The sequence below is a fragment of the Argentina silus genome, assembly GCF_951799395.1.
Source record: "Argentina silus genome assembly, chromosome: 3".
Taxonomy (NCBI): domain Eukaryota; kingdom Metazoa; phylum Chordata; class Actinopteri; order Argentiniformes; family Argentinidae; genus Argentina; species Argentina silus.
Genome location: NC_139657.1, coordinates 5,024,418 through 5,047,553, shown reverse-complemented (window position 1 = coordinate 5,047,553; position 23,136 = coordinate 5,024,418). Strand labels below are relative to the sequence as shown.

The following is a 23,136-nucleotide window of genomic DNA, read 5'->3' as shown; positions in this document are numbered from 1 at the left end:
ACAGACGAGAGGACGAGGGACAACGCCGTGGACCCTTACCTTTAAAATGTTCCTAGGTCGAACTCTTTCTCTTCTAATTGAATTTTGACTAAGACAAATGTGAGCAAAGGAGAAGCCTTCTTTTCCCTTTCTCTCACCTTCACAGTGCACTTATCCACTATTTCACCTGTAGTTTTTTCGGCTTTTATTTTGTGGTACCTCCTCGGATACTTTTGGCTTCAAAGCACTGCTTATTGCACCACCTGAGCACCCCTTTTCTGAAGTCTCACGAAACGGCACCAAGATTTCCTCTGCAACTTTAACGCACTTCAGGGAACTCCTACCTTTTCTTGAACAAAGAAGCGCAAAGGTTACACAATGAGTCTCAAATCTGATTCTGAGCCGAACAACAATGTGTCATTAGAAGAGGAGGTAAGGGGAAGATCGTGTTGAGTAAAAAGTTTTAAGCGTTGTCAGCGTTGATTGATTTAAGGTCTTTAGGAAGATTTTAAAGTGTACTCGCCTTTTTTTATCCGAGTTCATACCTTGCATTAATTCCATGTAAGTTTCAGAAAACATGACTAAAATGGCGTTTCCTATTGAGGAATATTTGAGAACTTTTCTTGAAGTTGTAACCTATTATTGAATACACAAATCCGCTTTATACGGAAGACGTTGGTAGCCACATTTTGTCAAAACCTATTGTTTAGTACTGTACTTTAATCACGGCCGTGTTCACCTGAAGGTTGATTTGTGGATATCAAAGTCAGTTCAGAGAATGTTTTCATTAATGCCAATTTTGCACTCAGTGTGTACAAAATGAAACATTTGGAGGCTAATTTGTAACTTCTGTAAGGAACGCTATTGAACATGGCTATGGGCAATGTTGGGTTTTTCTTAAGAGATTTACTAACAATTTACGTGAAGTTGCGTGGAAAAGTGAATGTTATTTCTAGTGATGTCATGATACACTTGCGTAAGGGACTCATAACGTCTAACAATTGCTCATAACTGGTCCAACTTACCAAAGTTAACCTCCCCTTCCTTATACGTCGTTTGGGTTGTCTGTCAATGTTCAATTAATTCTTGTTTACAAAGTCGGGTCACATCCGCGTTCGTAGTTACCTTTTGACCTGTTTCCAGGGGAAAACAGGATTTCGGATTTCCTGTGTAGTAATGCACGTTTGTTTACCCCATCAAATATGTACAGTACTATTTACAAAGCAGTGATAATTAGATAATGGAGAAGCATATAGTGGCAAGTGGAAAACACATGGTAGGAAGAAACCTTGAGAGGAACTGGGGTGGAGGAGGGCGAGGGCGGCATTTCTCCTCAGACTGGTGGCAGTGGCCTGGTGAGTTTGTAGTGTAGTCCAAGGTCAAACAATATGGATTTTAATCGGTAGGCATTGTTAACCACATATGATGGCCTGACTTGATAGATGAATCAAACTAAATTGTTTATGGCTTCTGTACCACGATCCAAATTCATATTACACATTATATATAACACACCATATCATTTTCAGGCACAATCCATTGTGCTGAGGCGCCTGCTTCCTTGTTCAGATACATAAAAGGACAGACTCAAATTTTATTAAATTCAGAAATGAGTGCAAATACTGCTGCTGTCAGCTTGATGTTTCATCTTGTCAGTCCAGCTCACAGCAAGCCCCTTTTTGCTAGGTCATAATATATTTTAGTTTCTGCTTATAGGCATTTCATATACCGTTAAACCATTCAACAGTTCTTGAGATGAATTATGAAGAGGGTTGCATGCTCCAGAGACGTTAGTTCATTATGCAGTAGATTTTAATGGGGAAACAAAGTCCAGTAGTCGTCTGTCATAATGTATTAGGTTCTCTGTGTAACCGAGTTGAGGAGGTAAAACTCACTCCAAGTTCAAATGCCCCCACCCGCGCTGTGGAGTTGCTAGCTTTTCAATAGCTGGTAGCTGGTTTACATCAGGTGTTTGAGGAGACGGTCACGTGCGTTGGCAAGTCAGGGGTCGCAAGTTCGAGACTCGGTCAGAGCAACTTTAATTGCGGGGCGGCTGTTTGCAACAACTGTCTGTTTCAAATGGGTGCACTCACTGCGCAGTCCTCCTAGAGGTAGCTTTCGGAGTGTACTTGTGTTGAACAGTCACTGTTTATGAAAGGGAACTGTTCTCTGACGAAATGTACATTTTGTAGTCTGGAATTGGTACAAACGTACCAAAAGTCCCAATTTCAATTGTAGTATTTTACTTGCTCTGGATATCAGCTCGCCCATAGCCAATGCATGTACTGTGTAGCAAGAGTTGACTGCGTTCTGTTTACGCCTTATCACAAGAACCACAGATCAGTCTTTGCATCCAGCTGGGCTGACTCAAGTGAAATTAGTCTGACATTCTAGTGCTCAGACGGTATTACTCTTGAACAAAATATCCAAACAAACATCTAGCATGCTTTATTGGACAGCAAGCAGGATGTACAGTCTACAAGTTATTAAAGCGACATGAGGTTTTCAATTTTAGTTGTCAATGAATGGACTCAGTGCCTTTTCTCTTTCATACTTTAACTGTTGCAGTTGTATAATAATGCTATTTAGCTGACGCTTTTATCCAAAGGGTCTTTCTTTGCCGTGAGTGTCTATTTTTCAGTATATAGGAGTATAGGGTCCCAGCGGGTGTAGGGCAACAGCCTTTGAGACAGCCTACAGGGCTCCAGACTAACATTAGATTTTCTGCACCTCTGTAGATCTTGCCCTGCACTTGTCTCATAAATAGCACAGCTCAGTGTATTCTTAATAACTACTGTATAAAATAGTTTATTCTTTGAAATGATCTTTTGAACCTCCAGAGATGTTTGCAATAATATGGGAAGGAAACATTTTTATTGTCCTGTAGATTTAGTTCCATTTCAGTTCACTAAATCTACTATCCTGACCTGTTGAGAATGCTGTCGCTGTGCAGAACAAAACGTGTCGAGTACTTTAATGCTTTATTTTAATGAATTATTTGAGTAAGAAAGCTCATGGCTTTGGGGGTTTGTTTGAAAGAGAGAAGTATGGTAGTGAGTAGGTTGAGTGTTAAGTGTTTGTTAAAGGTGCTGGATGCGACGTTCAAGCTTTCTATTGGTTCTAAATTACTGTTGAATCGGTAGCGATCAGGGATCCCTTGAAAGGCAGTTTGAACTTGCAACTGAATTTTGCCCTGGTAACCAGAGGTGGCAGATTTCCAATAGACATGCACCCTGCACCTTTAAGAGGGAGGGTTGGGGTTGGTGGACAGTTAGTTCAGTTTGTAGGAGACTTTCCAAATGTAAAATTACACCAATGAATGTTGTGGAAATGTTGTGTGGATAACCCTATGTCGTGATGTAACCTCTTGCCTTTAGTCTTTTGGTGTTGCTTTATGTTGATGTATATTCCATTCATTTGACACCACAGGTCTAAATGATGAGCGATTCACTCCTACTGTATCCGTTTGTTTTCAGGAGTCCTATTTAGTGTGGACTCAAAAGAACTCCCTGTTAAGCACACTTTAGACTTCATCAGCACGTTGGGTTTTTAGCAGTTACATTTTGCTGGAGTGTAAGACTTCCTGAAAGGCTGTTTGAGATTTAGAAAGAGTTTGTATTTGATTATGGAGAAGGCCTACTGCTTGCATGTTGTTGTCCTTACTGGTGCAAGAATGCTATAGCAGACCAACTGTACATCGGTAAAAAGAAAGGATTCTTGTTCTTGTATTTCCAAGTTTCTCCTGAAGTCCATCACCCACTAAGCTAAGAATAACACTTGCACTCAATACCCTAAAAGGTGTGCTGTGTGGGTGCTGGGTTTCGTTGGCTTTGTCGGCCCTAGCAGTAGGTCAGTGTGGGCAGTCTCTCCAGCTGTTTGACTTCAGGGTTTCTCCGGTTCTCCGAGAATTGAATTGCATTTTGTTGAGGCTTATTTTGGAAAAACGACCCGTCATGTAAATTTCACCGGCGTTGTGCCAAAGCCCGATCAAAATGACCCCCTGCACCTTCTTTGCTGCCTCCTTTTTTTGGTGATTTAAGATGCTGCTGCTAGTTTTGAGTCAGTCACATTGCTTCTACTGCGAATTTTATTTTTGAATTTACATTTTTACTGCTTCATCTCTGCTGAAAGGCAAGACCAGGCTGAACAGGATTTTAGTCTCTTCTGTCATGACATGATTATGTAATAATGCCAGATGCCATGGTTTTGGTTCAAGGTATTAAAAAGGGCCTTCATTTGAGCCTCATCTGTTTACTCCATCCCCTTATCAAGCGTATATCTCACTTTGTTTTTGTACATCCCTAGGCTACCAAACTTGAGTCTGGTTGCCATAACAATGTGTGCATATTGACTCTTATACCCTGTGTCAATCTGGCTTGATTGACATGAGCACAGACATAAAAAGAGAAGGAAAAAAATAAAAAAAATAATTTTTTTTTTTTTTTTTTTTTTTCCAAGGTACGAACACTCTTTGTCAGTGGTCTTCCAGTTGACATCAAGCCACGGGAACTCTATCTGCTCTTCAGACCATTCAAGGTAGGCCACAATTTCTTGTCAGCAGGCTAAACTATTTGTTTAGGCCGGAGTCCTTGTGATCAGAGCCCTGCACAACTTAATTTTCGTGTAAATATTGCGTTGATGGTAATGAGAGTTGGGTGCGCATATTGGAGGATAGGATTCAGAACGTGTTTTCCTGGTCAAAAACTCTTACTTGGTTACATATGGGAGATTAAGTGAAACAACCATGATTCAGTGTTCAGATTTGTTATATTCCACAAACTGTAGTTGATTAAGGAACTTTCAATCAATATTGTGTGTAAATCTGTCACTATTGTTAATTCATCCAGTTGTCCCTTTAATGTATACACCCATGAAATGTGTACTGTATCTGTTTTTTACTTTGTATGTACAGGGTTATGAAGGGTCACTCATCAAGCTGACATCAAAGCAGGTGAGACCATGTTAATGTCCTGGGTTCTTCATGCTTATGTTGCTATGATTCATGTCTGCTTGAATCAAATGAGTTTGACTGATTGGGTTGTCTTTAGAATGACCCTGCTCTCACCGTACCTCTTATTTTGTGGCCTTATGCCTACTAACCTTGTCTCCAGGCTATTGAGCACAGCGCATATAAGCCTGGAATAACAACGACTCAAACCTGGCCTTCGTGGGAGTGAACTTACTGAGTAAAATATGTCACCTATTTGATTTAAGCAAATCGTGCGAGGTGTGGCTCCGAAATCAGAAATGTGTGCTGTTCAAGCACTTGGGGAGAAGTTCTGTGGGAAATGATTGATGCGACTTAAAGCCAATGGCTGTGTTGGGTTTTTGCCCCCCCCAATTTTCTATTGGGTAACCGAAGGCCATGTTTGACACGTTGGTCCACCAGGTCTTCTGAGCATATTGATTATATTACTACATCTTAATGTCAGTACTGTCTTTGTCTTTTGAACTGACTGATCTGCGTCATTCACCTTTTTTATGTTTCTATTCACTGTCCTGTAACCAAATCAGAGCAACGAAAAGGTGATTTCCATAGTTTCATGTGATATTACTCCACCTGTTGACCGACCCTTAAAGTGCAATCTGCAATACCATTTCAAATACTGAAATACACCTGCTATGAAGAAAATAACTAACAATTGCCAGCTCATAACAGACATTAAGGGCTGATTGCATATAGAAATCTGACAGAATGCACCTTGAAGCCAACACAAGGGTCCATTGTTGGACCTTGTAACTGTCATACATTATTTTTTCCTCTCTTCCAGCCTGTTGGGTTTGTTACCTTTGACAACCGGTCTGGTGCTGAAGCAGCGAAAAATTCATTAAACGTAAGCAGCCACTAACCTGTCAATGAACATGTGAGGCTCTCTGAATTTGAGTACCTTTGGGGGATCTTTTTTTTTATAGCTGCAAGTTGACACTTTAAAGGGAGAGTTCACCCAAATAAAAATCACATTTGGTTCCTTACCTTGAAAGAGGTCTACAGACAAGGATAAACTTTAATCCACACTTTTGTTTATCTTATCTGGGCACAGTCAGTATTTTTAACCAAAATCTAATGCAAGTCAACGGACCCTACATTTACATGTTTAAAATGTAATGCCCGAATCATCTCAATTTAAATCAAGGTATGGAAAAAAATAAATAAATAAAAATTAAGTATTTTCAGAGAATTTGGGCATGACATTTTGAAAAAATGCAAATTTATTTTGGTTAAAATGCTGAGTTAGCGGTTAGTGTCAGTGCCCAGATAAACAGAACCCCTTTTAAAATGTTTTACTGAATGTTGATTGACTGACCTTCACATCCAATAGAGTATGAATGTTCTGCATACATTTTCTGTCTGGATATTTGAGTAATTATTATAAATTCAATGTTTAATTAATTATTACAAGAATTTCCTGGATTGTTAATATAGCCAGTATCTTCAAAATGTGCTAACTGAAAAAGTGTAACCCATTTTGAACATTAACAATCTCGTTTTAAAAGTCGGAACTGTTGCTCAAGAATACGAGTCATTATGAACCAGTGACTAATCTCAGAAGTAGGTTCATGCTTTCCAATGTTAAATCACCACTCATACAATGCCTATGGAGAGACTTTTAAAGTGGAGTTAGGAAGTATGACGTGTCCATCTCTCTCCAGGGGATCCGCTTTGACCCCGAGAGCCCCCAGACCCTGCGGTTAGAGTTTGCCAAAGCTAACACGAAGATGGCAAAGAGTAAGCTGATGGGCACACCGAACCCCACAAATATCCACCCAGCTCTAGGAGCACACTTCATTGCACGGGACCCATGTAAGTGTGCTGCCTAGGACGCTCACCATGCCCTGGCATTGTAGTAGCAGCAATAACCTCTAACCCCTCTCAAACTCAGGCAATTGGTTTCACGTCTGTATAGAAGACATGGCACATAACATGATATAAAAAACTGTATACAGAGACGTATGATGTTTGTGCTGTCTCTTTGTTTGGGGCGGTCAGATGACTTGACGGGAGCGGCACTTATCCCCGCGTCCCCCGAGGCCTGGGCGCCTTACCCACTGTACACCACGGAGCTGACTCCCGGTCTCCAGCACGCCGCCTTCACCTACCCTGCCGCGGCTGCAGCAGCTGCGGCCCTTCACGCCCAGGTGAGGGACCAACAGGTGTGTTTACCCACCCGCCCATCTTGCATGCCTGCGAACAAACAGGAGGCGGAGAATGCATCACAAGTTACACAGATAATTGCTTTAATTGCAGTTTTGTAGTAATTTCGGCTCCAACCATGTGAAGGTTTTACTCCCAACCCACGCCAGAAACTGGCAGTGAGCTTACCACCCGTACAGATCCACAACCTGGCAAACAATGGCAACGAGCCACCCACTAGAGCATTATAATGAGCCTGTCCTCTGATTTCTGACCTCTACCAGCCTCTCCTGGCATGTGTGCATGTGTGCACACCTCTGTAAGCCACTGATGCAATGTATCCCTTTTTCATGTTGGCCGACAGACAGATCTGACCTGCCTGCCCACATACAATGGTAAACAAAATTGGTTTGCTTGACTCCTTTTAAACATTCCTCGCAACAGCATTCCTGTGTGGAGGATGGTTGCTAAGAGATCACAACAGAAAATCTGTTTTTAATTGCCTCTCAGGTTGGATTATGCATTGGTGGTTGAGTGAATCTGTTGCCCATGAAGTCCAGTTAAATGTTAGCCAAATCTGTGCACTGTTTGCGGTTGTCATGACCTAAAGCAAGCCAGTGATGTTTGTTATAATTGAAGATAAACCATGAGCTTTTGCTTTGAGAATTGGGCCGAGTTTGATTGTGCTTGAACATTGGAAGTTTCTTGTATTTTTGCTGGTGATGAGGATTGTCGTCCTCTGGACTTCCTCAATTGTTAGTTTGTTTTTTATTTTTTGCACAGGCAATATTTTATCAGATAATACTTTGACTCTTTGGTTACAAATGGTGCTAATACATTTGTAATGCTCTTCACTTGTAGCGGTTAATCAGTTGTAAGTAGTACATCTGTGGACTGGCCCTCTGAGAGGAAGCTGATCGATTGGATGGTTCTGGGTTTCCTGTCGGTTGCCATGGCAACAACTCAACGCAAATTAAATGGAAAAAACGAATAAGGGGTCATTCTGACCTAGATTACAACTTTTGAAATACTGGGCCCTGGGTATCGGTGTGCTCCCTCTACTCCCCCCCCCCCCCCCCCCCCTCCCCATCTTGACCAGTATTTGCTTTCATGGGGATTAGTCTTATCACCCTCTGATTGAAGCTACAGTATTGCCATACTGTTGACAGGTCACCAAGCCTGCAGAGAACTACAGGGTTTGTTGGCTTTTGTTTCAGCCCAGCAACAAAACACTGCATTTGTCCCCAAGTTGGATGCTGTCATGGCAACAAGTTATGGAATTATAACATATGAGATGTGTTTACCTTATGTAGTGATTCCAACTACATACTGGTTCCATTTCAATGTCAAGGACGCTGTCCAGTGTTTACTGCACCGAAACCACCTCCTCCCCTCACTTTGCTCAGTGAACGGCGCCTCTGCCGTTCTACTTGAGTTATTAGTGGGCTTGTTCTGTTGTGCTATTGTTCTTGCTCATACTTAATAATGAGTGGGCTTGCTTCAGCAAGTCCAACGGTTGTTCTTGCTCATACCTATCTAACTACAGTATTGATCGATCCAACCTTCTCTTATCGATCTATAGATCTCTCATCTTAATTCATCCAACCAACCAAACCATCTTAAGTTTTATCCACTACCATAATACTCTCACTTTCAACCTCCCACCATATCGATCCATCTATCACCCAGACTTTTTTTTCTACTATCAAAAATAAGACTTTGGAAGCCCACAAGTTTATCCTGGAACTTCTTTTTCTAGTTTATTGTCGTTGGTTGGAACAACAATAGTGGCTGGCCATTGAGCTCGCTCGCATTAACAGGCAACCCCACTTTGCATAGGAAGTTAATTGTTAAGTCTTTCCCAAGCCCAGCAGGCCTCTAGGAATTTGGGGCATTTGATGAGGCGTGTACAGGGGGGGAGGAATGCAACACAACCACAGGGTATAGAAGTGCCAAAGGCATTGTCCGGTGTTCCTTTTTTGCCCTTGGCCGGAACACAAAGCTTCTGATGCTTCATCCAATGAGGGCAGGACAGGAAGACTACTAATAGCTATGTGGCGAAAGATGCAGACATTTTACAGTGCACCCACTGATCTGTTCTCTGTACTGTGCACATGAGAACTCAGTTTATACCTGAACAGAGACCATGGAGTCCAACACTAGACGTGGGGTACATGTTAAAGTTACACAATTGGACAGTACAGTCTTAAATTAATGTATAGACATTCCTTAGGCCTAGTTGAAGTTTTTCAAGTGTGCTGTGGCTCAGTTCGTAGGGCATGGCACTTGCTATGCTTAGTTGGAGGTTTCAATTTCCTTTGGAACCATATTAGGAATACAAAAACTTGCACCCACTGTACTGTAAGTCGTTTTGGATAAGTGGCAGTGCTAAATGACATGCGCAGCTTTTATGCATGTTTTGTCACAAGCTGGGGCTTGATCAACCTCTGCCTTGAGTGTGTTGAATAACTTTGTCCCCAGGCTATTGTGCATAGTGCAGATGAGCCTGGAATATCAACCACTCAAAGTTGGCCTTATTGGGAGTGGCCCTAGACTTGTGTGGGAGTGGCCCTAGACTTGTGTGGGAGTGGCCCTAGACTTGTGTGGGAGTGGCCCTAGACTTGTGTGGGAGTGGCCCTAGACTTGTGTGGGAGTGGCCCTAGACTTGTGTGGGAGTGGCCCTAGACTTGTGTGGGAGTGGCCCTAGACTTGTGTGGGAGTGGCCCTAGACTTGTGTGGGAGTGGCCCTAGACTTGTGTGGGAGTGGCCCTAGACTTGTGTGGGAGTGGCCCTAGACTTGTGTGGGAGTGGCCCTAGACTTGTGTGGGAGTGGCCCTAGACTTGTGTGGGAGTGGCCCTCGACTTGTGTGGGAGTGGCCCTCGACTTGTGTGGGAGTGGCCCTCGACTTGTGTGGGAGTGGCCCTCGACTTGTGTGGGAGTGGCCCTCGACTTGTGTGGGAGTGGCCTTACTGTGTGAAGTGTCATTTAGTTTTAGCGAGGCACACTTCTGCGAGGTGTGGCTCCAGATGGACGCAGAACCCGGACAGGAACTTGATGTGCTAGCAAAAACATTCCTCCAATATTCCGGCAATGCTAGCTAGTTCACAAAGGACATGGCAATCAAGCTGCTAATGCCTTCACCATGGGGACAGGGGTGTTGTTGGTTGATGGATTAAGCCAATGGCTATGCGCTGTCTGTTTTTGATGGCCTTTCTATTGGCTTAATGAAGGGCAAGTTTAATGCCTTGGTCCGTCAGACCTTTCGGGGATGGGGCCACACCTTCAAGCCCAGTTTCTCTCTACTGTACTAGGGAGTGTTTCCTTGTCGTTGGGTTTCTGTTTGCTCTTTGGCGGGTCTTGGGTTCGGGTCACCGTAAAGTCAAACTGTTTGGTTGAGCTATACAAATTGCATTTTGTTTGGTAAATATCGATTACATGTTCGGAGAAATTGACATGTTCAGTCTTTCAAGGGACTAAACACCATGGAGAAGTGCGTTTTCAGGCCAGCCTACAGTGTCAACTGTCATTTGCTTCGTTTTGTAGTTTAACAGTTTGCTGTCTTCCTCAGATGCGTTGGTACCCATCCCCATCTGACACCTCACAACCTGGATGGAAATCCCGTCAGTTTTGTTAGTTAAGTAAGTATGCCACCCTGCCAATAACACCTTGCTGACCGAACATTTCAGTATGTTTTTTTTTTTCTGAGTTATTGTTAAATTGGTTTCTTCTCTTTCTCTCCTCCAGATATTCAGTAACTGAAGTTATTCTGTTTTTTTCCCTCCATGCGGAGTAAGGTATTCTGAACTCAACATTTAATTTAAATCAGGTTTATTTAATGGACATAAAGGTGCATTATGGATGTTTCTTTCCTTGTGGAAAATGGCGAGCATTTTGAGAGCATGACAACATCTTGTGGATAACGATCTGAAGCTGAAGCCTCTCAGCCTAACCTTTGTCACTTGACGGTACAGTCTCTGCACTTCAAAAACCTGTGCCAGTCAACTTCACTCCAGAAGTGGAATTAGCTCTGTGCTGAAGACAAATATCTAGCTGATCTACAGCCTATTTGGTTTGGGAGAGGAGGGTCTTGAGACAATCAATATGCATGTTGAATTATATTGGCATGAATTAGAATGCAAAAAGTTGTGTCCTTGTGTCATAGTGCTTGTGTTGCCATAGCGAGAGGACCCAGCAGACCTATTATGTTTTAGTCTCGCTTCTGTGAAGATTCCTTGGCATGAGTTGCTTTTGATGTTACCTGCGAGGTAGATGCAGACATCTTGTTGTTCCTTTTTGTTTGTTTTGATTTGTGTTTAGAATGGATAATATATGCGCTGGGTTTTCTTTTCCGTCTTTAAACCTGTCCAAGATGGATGACCATGTCGCCCCGGTTACCATGGACCTTTTGAATGCATCCCTCTAACGATCAGATTTTGCCAAAATATCCATGTCTGTTTAGAGCATAATTGAACAAAAAAGCGAGTACAAGTATTTTTGTACATTGTGTAATGAATATTTATGCATACAGTAAATCTCTAAGGTGATGTTTAGTCTTCCCTGATGGGTTTATGGGTGTTATTTTGATGGATGTTCAGTTGTCTGATATCCTGTATCAAATGTTTGAATATATTTTTTGGATTGGTGTTAAATACTGAAATTCTGACTGTGGCAGAACTGCTAGTGTACATGTACTGCTAACATGAGATTGCTGTAAAAAAAGAAAAAAAAAAAAAAATGCTGATCTTTCAGTGGGAAACTGGATAATAAAACAGATTGACTGACTGAATTTTTGGGAATGATTTGGTGTGCCAAGAGTGATTTATTTGTTTATTCAACCTTTATTTAACCAGGTTAGTCTTATTGACACAATCTATTTTTTCAAGAGACCTGGTCCAAGACAGCAGCCAAGGAAAACAATACTTCAGATGATTCACAAACGATGATGTCACAATAGATTACAGATGCACATACAATCATAACACTACAAACTAATTGGACATACACAAAGGTTAGTGATACACAAATACAATGCATTTCACATACTGTCAAATACGATCAGTTGTATGTACCACCACGAGATTATTGACCGTGATGGAACTGTGGCCAGACAACTCATTTGGCTCTTAATGCCACTAAGGGTTGAGGATGTGACTTCGGTCTAATCCACTTCTCTGCTCTGAAACATTCACGTGCATGTTGGCCTTTTAGGGGTTTATGTACTGACCGTACTCTGAGACGCTCAACTTCAGTCTCCTCGTGCCAAATTAGCTACAGTATGGATCCCGTTACTCATTTAATTTTGAAATGGTTTGTTGTGTCGGCTTAGCACATGCATAGCTTCCACAAATGAAAGAGATTGACCCATTTGGAAAAGCACACCGCCACAATGATCAGATTTTTATACTCGTATATATTATACTATTTTAAGCCTTTTAACTCATTCTTGCCGCTTTCAACCTGTAACCGGGCTTTTTTTTTTAGACTGTCATGAGGTCAAATAATGGCTTTTTTGTTCCAAGTGGGACTCAACACAGACATGTCTAAGACCGTCTTGTGTTAATAAATGTACTGTGCTTAGAAGTCAATTCAGTCAAACCGTCATTGCAGAATTCACAGAATAAGTCTTTCCCCCCCCAAAATCAAATGAAATCACGTCACAATTGGGAGCAGCAGAAAATAGTCCTACCCGGTCGAAAAAGATGCACATAACAAGCAACCATTCTACAGGCATGTGGGAGGAGGGTTCTTGGAATGTAATGTCCAATGAAATTGTGAGCACATTCTTCTGTCGCTCTGTCCAGTTCAATCCAAGCCAGATCGGCGAATCAACAATTCCCCAGACCGCCAAAGGAGGCGTGAGAACGACGTGATTTGGAGGTAGGCCTATAGCGACGTGGGACCAGGTTTGGCAGTTGAAAGTATTATTATTTATTTTTTTTAAATATGTTTTTAGGGCATTTCTGCTTTATTGGGAGAGAGACAGTAGAGACCAACAGGAAGGATGGGTGTGAGAGAGGAGGGATGACATGCAAGATATGTCGTGGGTTGGAATCGAACCAGGAACCTTGCGATTATGTGGCATGTGCACTAGTGTGCTATGTCAATATACAAAATGTAAGATTCATTTTGTGTGTGAAAAGCTCAGTTTATTGAGAAAATGTTGAGAACGAATGTCCTATTTGCAATAATTGAATCGTAATTTCAATTCACTTCCTGAATTGACTGATTTGAAATTCCACTGAATTCCACTGTTGTGATTCAAGAGATAGATTTGTGGTTAAGGAGATACTGTTTTATAGAAACCCCTCAGCTGAGACATCTGGCTCAGCTCCACTATAAATGTTAGCATTAACATCCCTCTGCTGCCATCTCAAGTACAGGGGTCCCTTCTCCCTCTATACATGCTGGACTGTATGACAAATAGAGAATTAGTCATTTAAGTATATATGCAGTTGACAGTGCAGCATAAATATCTGCATTATGTGATATATGTGTATCACCTGTTGTTTATCAATGTATGTACTGCAGGAAACAAAGTTCCATGCTCATAACAGTTAAAACGACTGCAGACTTACACTTGTCCAAGTCCAATATTGCTTCAATTTCGTAGCAATCTCTTCTTAAAATCAAATTACACCATCAAAACTATACACACTATTGCACAGCTCATATCTTCTGATTAAAGCTGCACAACACATCAGCAAAGCTGTATTCACCTTTGTCTCAGGTAAGTTAACTGTTTGTTTTTTCTTGCCCAAGTAAATGTTGCTACAACCAGGGCTAACACATATGAATAATTGAACTCCTAATAGCTACACATCCCCATTGTTTGCGCATGAGTGGTCTGAGGGTCTGATTGGTTCACTGTGAGATTCTCTGGAGCGCAGTGGTCCATTCACTGGCCCTCCTTAATGGGCTGTCTATGAATGGGGCCTGCTGGGATGAGAGGGGGTGCGAGAGGGGTGCTAGGAACTGTCAGGGCATATTAATGTCATCGGACCCTAATTGACGTTACTGGTCTGATAGTGAAGGCTGGGTTGAATACATCTTTTCATTATTAAACACTTCTAAACTGTGTGGGTATGGGGGCAAGTCATGTCTTGGCTCAACACAAATGAGCCCCAGAGTATGAAGCCATGAAGCAAATCTTTTAGTTTACTGCAGTATAAACATTTAAGGCAAAGAAGAAAACATACTGTAGTAGACTAAAGCGAATCACTGCTATTATATGAGGAAACCACACATGCTCATCAATAGACATTCAATTCACCCTTTACAACTGCCTATGAAGTTCTGGGACCATGATCCCCGGCCCATTCTCTATCCAGTGTGGATGATTGTTCAGTCAGCCGTGTTTACACATGAGATCCAAGGCCTTTGTGGCCCCCTTTTATTTCCATTCCCCACCCTTGTCAACAGTCAGCAAATTACTTGATGAATCACTTAAATCTGATTGAGCTGGAGCTACATACATGCCTACACCAGCATTAAATGATAGCCCATTATTAATAGCCACATGCTTAGGTCACTTATAGTTGCTAACTATTTTAGCATCTTCATCAAACCAAGGGTCAGAACAAATGAGGAATGATGACAATAAAAATGAAAAACAAGATGTTAAATAAAGATTAAGAAAGGGATTGCATAAGGAGGACAAATACCTAACTGTGAATAAAGACTCATGTTTCTCCCTTTGTTGTCGTAAATAATGCCTCTTACACAAAAGTCAATAGTCGGCTGTCATTTCTTCATATTTCCTCGATACAGCAAAAACATAATGCAAGAGTCTGCAGAAGGGCAACAGTGCATGCGGCTGAAACTGAGCTGCAACATGCAACTCCATTTGTTGAACAATCCTGCCATCTGCTGGTACAGAACATGGCAACACTTCACTTGCCACCACGGCGAAATTCAGTTTGAAGTTCCAAACAAAAACATCCTCCCTAATAATAATATAAAGTCCCCCGAAATGGACTTGCAGTGTCAGACATTAGCTGTTGTGTTTCTGCATGAGCGCACGATTCGAAGAGGCAACCACCGGAGACAGAAAGGCGAAAATCGGTTGAGTTCACTCCCCTAGAAAACCCCTGGCCATAAGAACATGTTTGTATACAAACCAAGCATTGGGTAGGACACTCCCCACAGCTTGAATGTTACATACTGGACATTTAAGGGGTTTTGTTTAAGGGGTAATCCTTGTTTAGGGGTTTTACTATCTTAAAAAGCCTTTAAGAAAACCCCTTAATTTCACAGTTACAGCATTGAAGTGGTAATCAAGGATATGTTAAGGTCAACAATTAAGCGATTCTGTTTCCTCTTGTACGTTAATGTTACCATGCCACTGGGCTACGTTGAAACCGAATGTTTTGATGCCGCACTACTGTAGTGAATATACCGCTAGTGTGAATACCGTGCTGTGTTGTAAATCCGACGACGAGGATTACCAAAGGGCCATTAAACATCACGTGACCTGAGCATCATCCCGGTTTGGTGACAGTGCATCACTGTAGCATAGATAGCACTGGTTGTATGCCTTTAAGGGGTTCTCTGATAGCCGCACTAAATCTCTATCGTTGTGATCCAAAGGAGAAGCCGCGGCAATGTCTGCTAGCTCCGCTTTCAACGATGAAAAAGGGGGGTCTTCAAGTATCGGCGAGCCCGAATATGGCCACGACCCGGCCAGCGGAGGGATTTTCTCCTCCGACTACAAAAGGTACGGCAAAAACGGCGCTGCTTGCGTTTGTCATAGATATATTTAGTGTTGTTATATTGAAATATCATGGGCAGCTTATGGGGGAGGTGCAAGGTAGATTCAATTTCCTGCCTGTCAAGATGGAGAGGAAGCAGCGCCTGGACGGGTTTTGTTGGTTGGGGGAACATACAATAAAGAATAGAACCGACATGCCCCGATTAAGAACACTTGTCCGAAAATGTATTATGCATTTTCTTGAGTGATTTGGTTGATAAACTACAGCCCTAGGCCTATATTCTGCTTGCATGCATGCATGGCGAAGCCGTCTGGGCCGAAGCCTCATCCCGGCTTTGATTTGGTGTGTTCGGCCAGTTGAAATGAAATCATATACCTTTAATATTGCAGATTGTAATGATCAGTGTGTTTAGGTCTTATTGTTTCGCTACATGTATGTCTTCACCTGAGCTTAGGATCACCTGAGACGGCTGAGTATAGGCCATATTCGAGTATACTCCAGAATTCGTTCCTGTTGTGTAAAATAGGTTGATGTTTACATTTATTTAATTGACATTCAATGCCAAGAAATTATGCTGGAAAACACAACGATGGTTGTAGCAACATATAAAGCTGTCAGGCTATCACCATATACTATGTGAGTCCAAGGCGAGCGCACTCAGTTAATTTTCAGAACCACGTATCGGCTGGACAGCGCTCTGGTGCTGACGTTAAAATGATGCGAGGGAGTGAATAATGGAAGGTTCGTGGACAGCCTGCTCTCCAGATCGCATAATAACTTTTATCCTCGACTTGTCATCATGAGGTTTAGAAAGTATCACGTATGACCAAAATATGGACTATATTAACTTCAATACAAAACATTAACATTAGATTAAGTAAATTGGTAGACAGATTGGCTATAAAGACACAATCTGGGATTTGTTCTGCTGTTCAGAGGTCATAGTATCAATTGATGATGTAGGACGTAATAGGCTACCCATTGATTCTCAAATAATATGACTTATAAAAGCCTAATGATCGAAGTACAACTGTCTTACCTTATCATTAACCAACATACACGGTTATACTTAATTGTATAGATTTTAAATATGTTGAAACTATCATTTCAATATAATGTAATGTTAGTTCTTGCATCCAGAGATCTGTCTATGCATTTGAGAGTGGTCAGATTTCCCCAGCCCCATCTCTCAACTTGATACCAAAAGAAGTAGGCCAACCATTTAGCTGAAAAACAATTGTTAGACAATCTTTAAATAGATATTTGTTTAACATATGACGTCACATCAGCATATATTCATTTGTTTGCAATACAGTCATGGAATACACCAGTCATGACACAGTGAATGTGATACAGGTGAAAAAGGTGCCATAACTCACCATTTCAAAGTTGATACCCTCAAAGAAAAGATGAAGACATGTATTCATTGGATTGAGGCATTACTAGTTATCTACACGAGGCTTTTCATAATCATATAAAAAGAAAATCTAATCTAATCTGATCTAATCTAACCATAAAATCAACCTATTAGTATCTTGCGGACTAATGACTGGTTAGACACCCTCTTTATTTGTAGATTGCATTTGTCACTCTCGTATTGTGTTTGTTTTAACACAAGCACTGTATTGGCCTCAACTCATGATATGTAATGTTGTTCCACGCTTCAAAAGACCCAAAATGGCTGGTAGTCATTATATTATAATCATTATGAGATGATTCCCCCTGAGGCTTGACAAGCGGGTCATATGTGCTTATGACAAATCTTAAAGATGTAGGTCTTAAAGAGCACGTAATCCACTGATTATGTATCCCTGTGTAGCATATATTTTGCTTCTATAAACATTCATTTACATTTTAGACATTTAGCAGACGCCTTTATCCAAAGCGACTTACAACAAATACATTTGTCTAAGTAAGTGAATCATCTATCCATCAGTCATCATAAGAAAAAGCAATCTATGCTAGGACCAGGGACTATTGGCAGTCACAATGCTAGAAGAAAGGAAGAATTAAAAAAAAAAAATGTATATACAGGAGAGAAACTTGCACAGGGGGGTAGTGGGGATGAAGAGGTCTTTAGGAGGGACAGTTAAGATGTAGCCTGAAGAGATGGGTCTTCAGTCTACGGCGGAAGATAGGTAGTGAATATGTGTAGATATGAATGTACATTCCATCCACTCATTTGCAAATACATACCTAAAACGTTTACACAAACCAAAAGGGGCATGTCATTATTTTTGCTCTTGTCTGGTGTAAAGATACACTGACAATATTGTTATATTGAGTCAGTACCAGTTATAGTTATAGTTCATGTGTCCATGGCATGAGTACCACTTGTTTTGGTATAAAGTTGGGGAAATGAGACCACCTTCAAATTCATTCAATCAAGAGTTCTGGATGCAAGTCTGTGATATTGAAATGATTGTTTTAAACACATTTTACAAGCCAAGGACAGTTTATAAACAATGAAGTAAAACAATCTTTTAGGTTATGATAAGGCAAGACAGTTGTATTGTACTAAGCTCATAAGGCATTATAAGTCATATTCTTGAAATAATTCAAATTCACTATGAAGCTGTTTTATGAGGTCTGTGGTCCCATGTGTTATTTTCAGCTCCCCAGGTAAAGCTATATTTAGACGCCTCTGTGTATGGATCAATGCGAAAATGGCTGAATGCATCAAAGATGCATGATGGGATGCACCCCGGTGTTGCTTCACCTACTCCGACATAACATATTGTACAATATCATCTTGTTCTGTTCGGGTGCAAAATTATGCGCTTCATGATTTAGCTGATTCACAGCACAAGTTGTGCATTCATTTTCAGGCTCTCTTTGTAGCACCTGTATCGTACTCTATGCTAAAAATGAAACATTTTGTCGTTTGCGTTCACTGTGAATACTTATCTCTCTCACACATTGCAACTTAAGTTTATGCATATTGTTTTATGACACACAGCATTACAGTAGAGTATCAGATTTTGGTAACACTTATCCCCTAGTTACTTGAAACGATTATTATTACCCAAGAATTACCTCTCAGATTCACTGTAACAAGTACCAGAACACTATTATTACCAATATTTTTGAGTTATTTCTCGTGATTACTAGTTGGAACCAATTAGGTAAACACCCCTAGGGGCGTTCAGTGGCGTAGCACACTAACGCGCATACCATATCATCGCAAGGTCCCTGGTTCGATTCCGGCCAAAGACATATCCTGCATGTCATCCCTCCTCTCTCTCACCCATCCTTCCTGTCAATCTCTACTGTCTCTATCTCAATAAAGCAGCAATGCCCTAAAAAAACAAAACATATATAGGTAAACACCCCTAAACCATAACCATAATAGGATACAGGATACTATGGTTAAATACTGACTAATTGCAATAGGCCTACTTGTTACACTACTTACAATAATCATTATACCATACAGACAGTAAGCCATACTGTACAGTGCGTTGTAAATGATTTACTAATAATTCTGTTCAAACTACAGTGCATACCACCTGTAATAGATATGTTATAGCTAGTTGGGAGACTTCTACTAACGTGGGCTGTCAGTCAAAACAGAAGAGAACATAAGGCAGGTACAGTATAGTTCGAGAAAAAGTTTAAAAACTTAAATATTACCCTCAATACACGCCAGCTAAATAGGGGTCCAGTCCAGTGGCATGCTGATCTGTGGTTGATATGAGGATAAGTGTGCACTTCCTCATATAAAGTGCACTGCGGCATTTTCGCCAGCAGAGGAGGCTAACTATTAAGGCAGGGTTTTTTTTATTGCCATGGTTACACAGCTACGATGGCAATGAGCAGGTTCAGTGGGTACAATTTGAGCATCTTCATCAGCAGGGCTGGGTTCTGACTTATGTAAACATTTTCGAGTGACTTTCTACCAACCATTTGCGCAATTATAGTATGACAAGGGTTAGTCAAAGGCAGCTTGGTGGGTTACTGTAGTAACTACTTAAACAATGAATGTATTGGATGCACACTTATTTAATGTTTTACAAACAGAGAGCATGATACTAATTGGGATCATTGTGTAATAAACACAATTTCAGCACGATGAAATCATTTTTTAAACCATCTCAAAGTAATACCCCCTGATTTATTTACTACAGAATTGTTGACTTCTGGATGTACTTGCACTATGTCACCAGCAGAGAGCTCTTGACTTGCATGTCTGTACCATCTTATGTTCTAAGAAAAAGAACATTAGCTTTCTACTCCCCAGCTGAACTCTCAGAGATGGAGAGATAGATAGATAGATAGATAGAGAGAGAGAGAGAGAGAGAGAGAGAGAGAGAGAGAGAGAGAGAGATGGAGAGAGGGTTGCAATATTTAGCAGTGTTTCGTTCTAAGTGTGGACAGCCAGCAATGAATCTCTTTGTATATTACCCCCCTGAGAGAGAGAGAGAGAGAGAGAGAGAGAGAGAGAGACTTCCAGAGAAGTTACTTTTAAAGTCTGAAACTTGTTCTGGAAATATCCAGGGAGCTCAAAGATATACCCCCTGAGGGAGTGACAAAACATTGGAAAGCGTTACATTCGGTTCCACTACCTTGGCTGGAATGCTGCCCAGGTTTTTGTACTTGGTGTGTGGACAAGTGAATTCTTGATGATGTTGTATACAGTGTTTTTGCATGTGATTGACAGAAAACTGTCAAAGATATGAATAGAAAACATATGTCTTTCTTCCTATTCACACACAAGACTATTGCATATAGAGAGGGACGTGGCAGTAGGGCTGGTCACTGTTTAAACATGGCAGAGAGGATCTGACTCTTCAACATGCTGTTGCCTTGGAAACGTGCCCGATGCACCATGATCACCGTTGCCCGGGGCGATTTGCTTTCTATGTCATGTTAGAATGTGACAGATTGGTGCCAATTGTGAATGTTGACGTTATTCAAGTTGTTATTGATATTTATGTGTGGCAGTTTGGAGAAATAATGTTTAGACTCTATGGTAAGAGTTAAGATATTTGTGCCATTCATATAATTAATTACTCTGACAACTGGCCATGAGGAAAAAAACCACAATAAGACCTTGAATAAGATTGCTTTTGAGGCTTGCTACTCACTTGAATGAGAAGTATTGCAGATAGACAGTGCAGTATCAGAGCCTCTATACAAACATTGCAAGTCAAAGAAGAACCATTAGTCTAAAAGATTTCTGGTAATTAAACTTAATCGATAGACATGATGAATATGACGTACAAGTAATTTGATTAGTACAACTCCTGCCTTGCCTCATCATACAGTAACTGAAACACTAAGGCTGCCATTACACCACGGAACTCGCAACAGATGTATAGCTTTAAAGCCACAATCTGTCACGGGAAAAACAACAAAATGTCAGCCGCGCCACATAGAGCTAAGGGATGGGGTTGGGGATGTGTTTTAGATGGAACTATAATACAGGAGTTGTGAACATATTTTGAAGCTAAACATTGTTAGTTTATGTTCCTGTTGTTTGTACATATTGGAGTAAAACAGCCTTCTATTTTGGATTATGATGTGGTAAAACAGTTGTATTACTGTAAGCTCATGAGGCATCTTTAAGAATTTGGCTTCAGGAATTACGAATTGTGGTTTTAAATCTTGATTGAAAAAAGTAATGCTTTTTCTGATTAAATGTTATTCCTTATTCCTTTGTATGACAGATCATAAATATGAAAATGTGAAAATGTCATGTTACGTTGGTATTATTTATCTTATGGTATGGCTCTATTAAGTACACACGATCTTCTGGTTTATCTCCTATATGGGTAGATTCTTGTCTTGAACATGTATAAAAGCTGAATAATATAATGAGGTTGCGTCTGGCAAATCCACTCCTAGGCTCCCAATCTTCTCACCTTGTTCGGAAAGCCTGGGGAAGTCCGAGGCAGAAAGTAGTTGAAGGGGGACCTGTAATGCAATTGCCACACTCCAACAACAACCAGTCAATAGGCAGCTCGAAACGGAACAGCCAATTATTTTCACTATTCCCCCACGTGGCTCGTGCTCCAACAACCGAATTACAATTCCAGGAAAAGGGGAGGGGTGATGTTGTGAAACGTCGCTTCTGCTCAAGCCAATCAAATTGTGACCTCTCGCACATTCAAATGGAATCAGATAATAACAATCTCCAGACTTCTGAAAGGAGGCGTGAGAACAATGTGATTTGGAGGTATGGCTACGCAACATTAGTCAAATCCAAACAACATTAGGCCTTACATTTCTCTGTTAAATAGAAGAGGAAGGCTTATAGCTTCATGCACATGATGACAGAAGAAAATGTTTTACTGTATGCTCAGTTAAAACCCTTTTAGTTTCCATGACACGCTTCAAAACATTATTATTGGCAACTACATTTATTCTTGTCATTTTGTGTGAGTCTCATATTCAAAGTTGAAGGGAGCTTCAAACAGTCAGATGATGCAATTCATAACTTAACAACCTGAATAGAGATACATAAATAGCAACCTACCGTACTTCAGTGTACCAGCTGTTTCCTGTGTCCCACCCCACTGTCCTCTTTCTTTTATGCCTTCCTTGTGTCAGGTGTGTGTGTGTGTGTGTGTGTGTGTGTGTGTGTGTGTGTGTGTGTGTGTGTCTGTGGGTGTGTCTATGTGTGTGTGTGTGTGTGTGTGTGTGTGTGTGTGTGTGTGTGTGTGTGTGTCTGTGTCTGTGTCTGTGTCTGTGTCTGTGGGTGTGTCTATGTGTGTCTGTGTGTGTGTGTGTGTGTGTGTCTATGTGTGTCTGTGTGTGTGTATGTGTGTGTGTGTGTGTGTGTGTGTGTGTGTGTGTGTGTGTCTGTGTCTGTGTGTCTGTGTGTGTCCAGGGCGGAGGGTTGACTCCTACCCAAAGCAGGGGCCACGTACAACCTCATACCTGAGAAGTAGTGTCCAAGCCAAAACACACCTCCCCCCCCACTGCTCTAACCTGGCATAGACATAAACAGAACACTGTTTGCAACTTCAACATTGTATTACAAGCTGAACCAGTGAATCCACATCCCCAACTGCAATCAATAACAGTGACTAGTAACTATCACAACCAGGCGATTCATTTCTTTCATTTTGCAATCAGCTGTGTCAGTCATTTGGCCATGCGTCAACCATCGGTTGCTGCGTGCATTGCCGTCGACTGCGCAGTCGGGCATCAAGTTGATACTGTGTGATGCGATTAGCTGCATGTTTATGCAGGCATTGTGAGATCTGGCAGGCTGACTGTGATGTAGTCAGCCTGAGGGACACGCCCCTTATGTGATGTGGTGTTCTCCTAGGAGTGAGTCACGAAGTACGAGAACTGAGGGAACTGATTGG

General features: G+C 41.3%; 1 protein-coding gene across 2 annotated transcripts; it reads left to right on the top strand.

The window, feature by feature from the left end:
• On the top strand, nucleotides 1-11,885 carry rbpms2a (RNA binding protein, mRNA processing factor 2a). Of its 2 annotated transcripts, none has more exons than XM_083666723.1 (8): nucleotides 1-411; nucleotides 4,438-4,515; nucleotides 4,892-4,930; nucleotides 5,751-5,813; nucleotides 6,631-6,781; nucleotides 6,968-7,116; nucleotides 10,681-10,750; nucleotides 10,857-11,885. In XM_083666723.1, exons 1-7 carry the CDS (start codon nucleotides 358-360, stop codon nucleotides 10,744-10,746), a joined length of 600 nt encoding a protein of 199 aa, XP_083522849.1. In that variant the 5' UTR covers nucleotides 1-357; the 3' UTR covers nucleotides 10,747-10,750; nucleotides 10,857-11,885. The 2 variants fall into 2 exon arrangements, with proteins under 2 accessions (XP_083522849.1, XP_083522848.1); XM_083666722.1 differs by having other exon boundaries at nucleotides 6,968-7,131.
• The last annotated feature ends 11,251 nt before the right edge of the window (nucleotides 11,886-23,136 follow it).

Coding starts and splice junctions, on each gene's coding strand:
- rbpms2a (XM_083666722.1), top strand. CDS start 358: ATGAGTCTCAAATCTGATTCTGAGCCGAACAACAATGTGTCATTAGAA. Junction 4,516..4,891: donor TGCTCTTCAGACCATTCAAG/GTAGGCCACAAT, acceptor TTGTATGTACAG/GGTTATGAAGGGTCACTCAT. Junction 7,132..10,680: donor CCCAGGTGAGGGACCAACAG/GTGTGTTTACCC, acceptor TGTCTTCCTCAG/ATGCGTTGGTACCCATCCCC.